Raw genomic sequence first — 5,079 nt, 5'->3', positions numbered from 1 at the left:
TATATATATATATATATATATATATATATATATATTTGGTCTCGTACTGGAATGGGTGTTCAAGATTTATGAGTTTTGTCGGGTTTCGGAGTGCAGACCCAGGTTGATATTGTATATTTGTATCAAGATCAAAGATTTGTTATTTGGGTTAATTTCCTATGGCTTTATTTAATGTTATTGAGTTGTTTTGGCTAGATTCGATCTATTTAGAGGTCGATTGCGTGGGACGGAGTTTCTAAATTATTGATTTGGCTTGCTTGAAGTAAGTATCTTACCTATATTTTGTAAAGGCACTAGTTTCCTAAGTTATTAGTATTGGCTACGTGCTAGAGGTGGCATACATGTGAGGGGTGGAGCCCATGTGCATGCACTGGGTATTATCCATACTCGGGTAAGTGCTTAGGCTATGGTATACCTTGAATTAATTGCTAAGATTCATGCCTTTATGATTCTTATGTTTGTAGCCCTTTGGGAGCTAATTGGATTATATTACAGGTTATATATAGGATAATCTCTTGTTTAAACATGTTAATTACTATTTTTGTGATATAATCGCTTGATTTGAGCTGTGGTAGTACACTTCGCACATGCATACACCTTAGCATGTCACTTATATTGTTCCTTGAGTATGTGATTTGATATCAATTGTTCATGTACATGTATTTTTGTATATGCTTTTGTATGTTATGGATTGAATTGGTAGCACGTGAGTGGTCCGTGCGGATACTGGAGATGTAGCACGTGAGCGGTTCATGTGGTTGTTATATATGGCACGTGTGTTGTCCATGCAGTGTGTGCATACGGATCTATCCCTCTAGTGCAAGCCTCTCATGTTTCTCTCTTGATGGTGTACACGCGGTATAAGGAAATACTTATCAATGTTTGGTTATTGCATTTCTTCTCTACTTGCATTTTCCTTGGATGTATACATGTTTTATTCGCATATCTTCTCTATATGCTAGATCTGGGATGTATACATGCCTCGTTTTGCATATCTCCTCTATATGGTGTTTGGTCCTATTAGTGAAATCACTGAACATATTTTCTTTATATGTCTACCTGTGCACATGAGACTTGATCATATATAAGCATATCTTCTCTATATGTTGGGTCGTTAACTGATACATGACTTTGCGGATTATCTCTTTGTGCACCGATGTGATTTTATCTGAGTTTTATGATTATATGGTAACACTGCTATGTACTTGTGAAATTGCGAATTGAGCAGGTTATTAGCAATTTTCATTGATAATTCTTACCGCTATTACCTAGCCGAGGTTAATTATGATACATGTTGAATACATGAGGTCGGTTGTACTTATATTACACTCTGCACTTAATTGTGCACAACCATGTGTTGGACCCAAATGGGAGCCATTGTGATTTGCTGCGAGTTGCTGAGAGATGAGGTAGAGCTGCATCCTGTTCGCACTCTTTGACGTCTCTTTCGATTTTAGTTATTGTTATTATTGTTCAGGCAATACTTTTGTTTTGTATTTTTAGACATGCACTTCTATTGTAGAGCTCATGATTCTGTATTACTAGTTTTGGGGGATTTTATGTATTGATGCAATTTATTTATGTCATTTGGCTTTAGATTTGTACTATTTCCGTTAATTCTTTTATCTTGTTCTGCTTTTCTTATTGGTAGGTTTTCAATGTTTTTGTCTTATGTTTTGATAATCTAACAAACTTACTGACAAGGACAGATAGGGAACCTGACACACTTGGGCTACACTACAAGTCAACAGATTCCAGCTAAATGTGAATTGTTATAGCTTTAGGAGATAGAAAACCAAACAAGGACCTGATACCCTTGTGGATCCCTCATAAAAGTACGAAGTCAATTGGACACAGCTGGAAGCGACTTGACTACTTGCACTATTTCTAGTGGCCACTTATCCTTTGACAAACTAAAATGCTTACATCATTCAAGTGATGTCATCGAGGTGTATCAACAAGGAGTTTATATCAAAACATCACTTGAACACTTCAGTTCTCATTCAAGCCTTTTGCAAAACTATGAACTTATTTCTCAAGAGCTTGAAGAACAAAGTTAAACGCTACTACGGACCAGTTCCTAAAGTTAGTATTTTGTTGTCCTTAGTTGAGTTGTAACTTTGTGATTGTTCTTATTGTATCTCCTAAATAGCTTAGCCAAAAGCATTGATTAGGAACCCTCTTGTAAAATCTGTAAACTCTCTGAGTTTATGTTGTGACTAGGTTTAGTAATAAGTTAAAGTCTTTGTAACTAGAGAGTGACAAAGTGGCTTGTGGTAAGAGTATCACAAGTTAGTTGAGTTGAATTCTTTGTAATGGAGTCATTACAAAGTGGCTTGTAATAGGTGTTTACAAGTTAGTAAAGTTGAAATCCTACAGGTGTAGGTCGTGGTTTTTGTCCCATTGAGTTGGGATTTTTCCACGTAAAAATCCTGTGTATTATTTACTTACTGTTTTATTAGCATTCTCAGTACAACCTCATAGAGGACCAGGTACTCTACTATTTGGTGGACTCATACAAACTAACAGTTGGTATTAGAGCAGGTTCCTCTTATCAGGCTAACACCTAGGAAGGATCATTATGGCTACTCCACCAAATTTTGAAGAAGGTCAATCTACATACAGACCACCCAGGTTCAATGGACAATACTATGGGTGCTGGAAGACAAGAATGCATGACTTTATCATGGCTGAGGATTTTGAGCTATGGGATGTAATATGTGACGGTCCTTATGTCCCAACAAAGGTACTTGAAGAACTTCCATTCTCAATGCCAAAAACCAGTAAATAATACACTGACACAGACAGGAAAGTTATGGATAAGAATTTTCATGCCAAGAAGATTTTAGTATGTGGAATAGGACCTGATGAATACAATAGAATCTCCACTTGTGACACTGCTAAGGAGATATGGGAAGCCTTGCAAACAGCTCATGAGGGAACCACCCAAGTAAAACAATCTAAGATCGATATGATCACTACCGAGTATGAACTCTCAGAATGAAGGATGATGAATCTATTCAAGATATGTACACAAGATTCACTTCCATCATAAATGAGTTACACTCACTTGGTGAAACCATTCCTAGGAACAGTCTAGTGAGGAAAATCCTCAGTATTCTGCCTAGCCCTGGAAAAGTAAGGTGAATGTTATTACTGAAGCAAAGGACTTATAGGAGTTGACCATAGAAGAGCTGCTTGGAAATCTGAAAACCTACGAGATGAAGAGGAAGATAGACAGTGAAAGAAGAGAACCAAAGAAAGAAAAGAACCTGGTACTCAAAGCTGATAGCAATGACTCAAGTGAGGAGGACAGTGGCATGGCTTACTTAACTAAAAGATTTCAGAAGATGGTCAGAATAAATGGAGAAATGCTAAAAAGGGGCAGCTCTAGCAAACCAAAAACCTATGATCTATGTCATAAGTGTGGAAAACTTGGGCACTTCATCAAAGACTGTCCTCTCCTGAAGCAAGAATTCTCCGAGTACAACCCTGAGAAAGCAGCTAAGAGGAACTCGGTTCCTCTCAAGGACTTCAAAAGAAAGAGATCTGCTGACAATGTGGTGAAACAGGCTCTTGTAGCATGGGGGTTCCTCTAGTGAGTCTGAAGATGAAACTGATAGTGGTGATAGTTCCATGATGGCAGTTGAAAGCGAGGAAAATGAATATGATTCAACTCTTGCCTTGATGGCCCAATCAGATGATGATGAAGATGATGACATTAAAGAGGTAAATTTCAGGGATGTTCAGAAAAATCTAAAATCCTACTCTCCTAAGAAACTTATGTCTTTAGCTAATATATTTATTGATGCCTATCATAACCTTGTGCAGGATAAGGATGTCTTGATCTTAGAACTAGGGAAAGCTGAACAAACCAGAGATGATCTGGCAGTGTGTGTAATGGATTTGAAGGAAACCATTTGTGAGTTGAAGGAAGAAAAAGATGTCTTGACCAAAAGGATTGTCAACTTTGAGGAATAAAGAGATGATTTATTGGTAGTAATTGCTGACCTAAGGGAAATAATGGAGGTATAAGGAACTAAGTCTAAACCTGAAAATATTGAAAAAGAAAAAGAGATAGCCAGCAAGGAACACGTTAGGCTTGAAAACGAGTTGAAAACTGTGAGAACTAGGATGTGTGCTGAAACTGAGAAAAAAAAGCACCTCCAAACTGATCTGGAAAGAGTAAAAAATAATCTTGAAAAATCCCTAAAGTTGACCTGGTCCTCAGAAGCTATCACTGCCATGTGCACTAATAATGGTGGAAACAGACACGGAATAGGGTTCCAAAGGGAGAAAACCCCTTACAACCCACATAGCAAATGTGTGACTATCCCCGAAAACTAGCTGAGTACCCACTATAGGAACAATGGACATTTCATGGAAAATTATCAAGCCAGGGTCCAGATCACTCAGAAAAATAGAATGGTTGCTGAAAATGTAACTACTAAAGAGGGACCTGGTTCTACTCACAAAAAATGCATATTACCTGCATGGACTAAGAGAGTTATTATTCATCCTCTTGCCTACTACAAGGAACCCAAACTTACTTGGATTCCTAAACTAACTCTTGATCTTCTTGTGCAGGGAACAGTGAAAGGAAGCGGTCAACAATGGTTCATGGATAGTGAGTGTTCAAAGCACATGACTGGGAACACCATGGACTTCCTTTTACTAAAAGCCCTGCAAGGAGGCAGTGTATCCTTTGGCAATGGGAAAAGGGGTACATTCTTGGAGTTGGAAAAGTCGGGAAGTCACTCACTCATTCTATTAAAAATGTGTACTACGTCAATGGTCTTAAGTACAGTCTCTTGAGTGTCTCTCAGATCTGTGATAAAGGAAACAAGGTGGAATTCTTGTCCAAGATATGTACAGTTACTAATCTGGTAACTGGTGAAGTGGTACTTGTGGCCAAGAAATACAAGAACATCTATGTTGCTGATTTCAAGTCCTTACAAAGTGGTGATTTGAGTTGTCTGAAAGTTGTTGATGATGATGCTAAACTTTGGCACAGAAGATTGGTGCACGCAAGCTTCGCTCTTCTGAACAAACTAATTCAGAAGGCCTGGTCCATGGTCT

The 5,079-nt window shown here is 38.0% G+C and overlaps 1 protein-coding gene across 1 annotated transcript; it reads left to right on the top strand.

The window, feature by feature from the left end:
* The first annotated feature begins 2,581 nt into the window (after positions 1-2,581).
* Positions 2,582-3,599, top strand: LOC138868925 (uncharacterized). Its single transcript, XM_070146507.1, has 2 exons — positions 2,582-2,746; positions 3,177-3,599. The coding sequence occupies exons 1-2, from the start codon at positions 2,582-2,584 to the stop codon at positions 3,597-3,599; spliced, it is 588 nt and encodes a 195-aa protein (XP_070002608.1).
* The last annotated feature ends 1,480 nt before the right edge of the window (positions 3,600-5,079 follow it).

The sequence above is a fragment of the Nicotiana sylvestris genome, chromosome 5 (genome assembly GCF_000393655.2).
Source record: "Nicotiana sylvestris chromosome 5, ASM39365v2, whole genome shotgun sequence".
In the NCBI taxonomy this organism is placed as follows: domain Eukaryota; kingdom Viridiplantae; phylum Streptophyta; class Magnoliopsida; order Solanales; family Solanaceae; genus Nicotiana; species Nicotiana sylvestris.
The sequence above is the reverse complement of the archived record's forward strand: the minus strand, read 5'-3'. Positions and strand labels throughout refer to the sequence as shown.

What these genes read in the sequence shown, in the direction of transcription:
- LOC138868925 (XM_070146507.1), top strand. Translation starts at nt 2,582, where the DNA reads ATGGCTACTCCACCAAATTTTGAAGAAGGTCAATCTACATACAGACCA. An exon ending in GTCCTTATGTCCCAACAAAG is followed by an intron (nt 2,747 to 3,176) that starts GTACTTGAAGAA and finishes AAGGACTTATAG; the next exon opens with GAGTTGACCATAGAAGAGCT.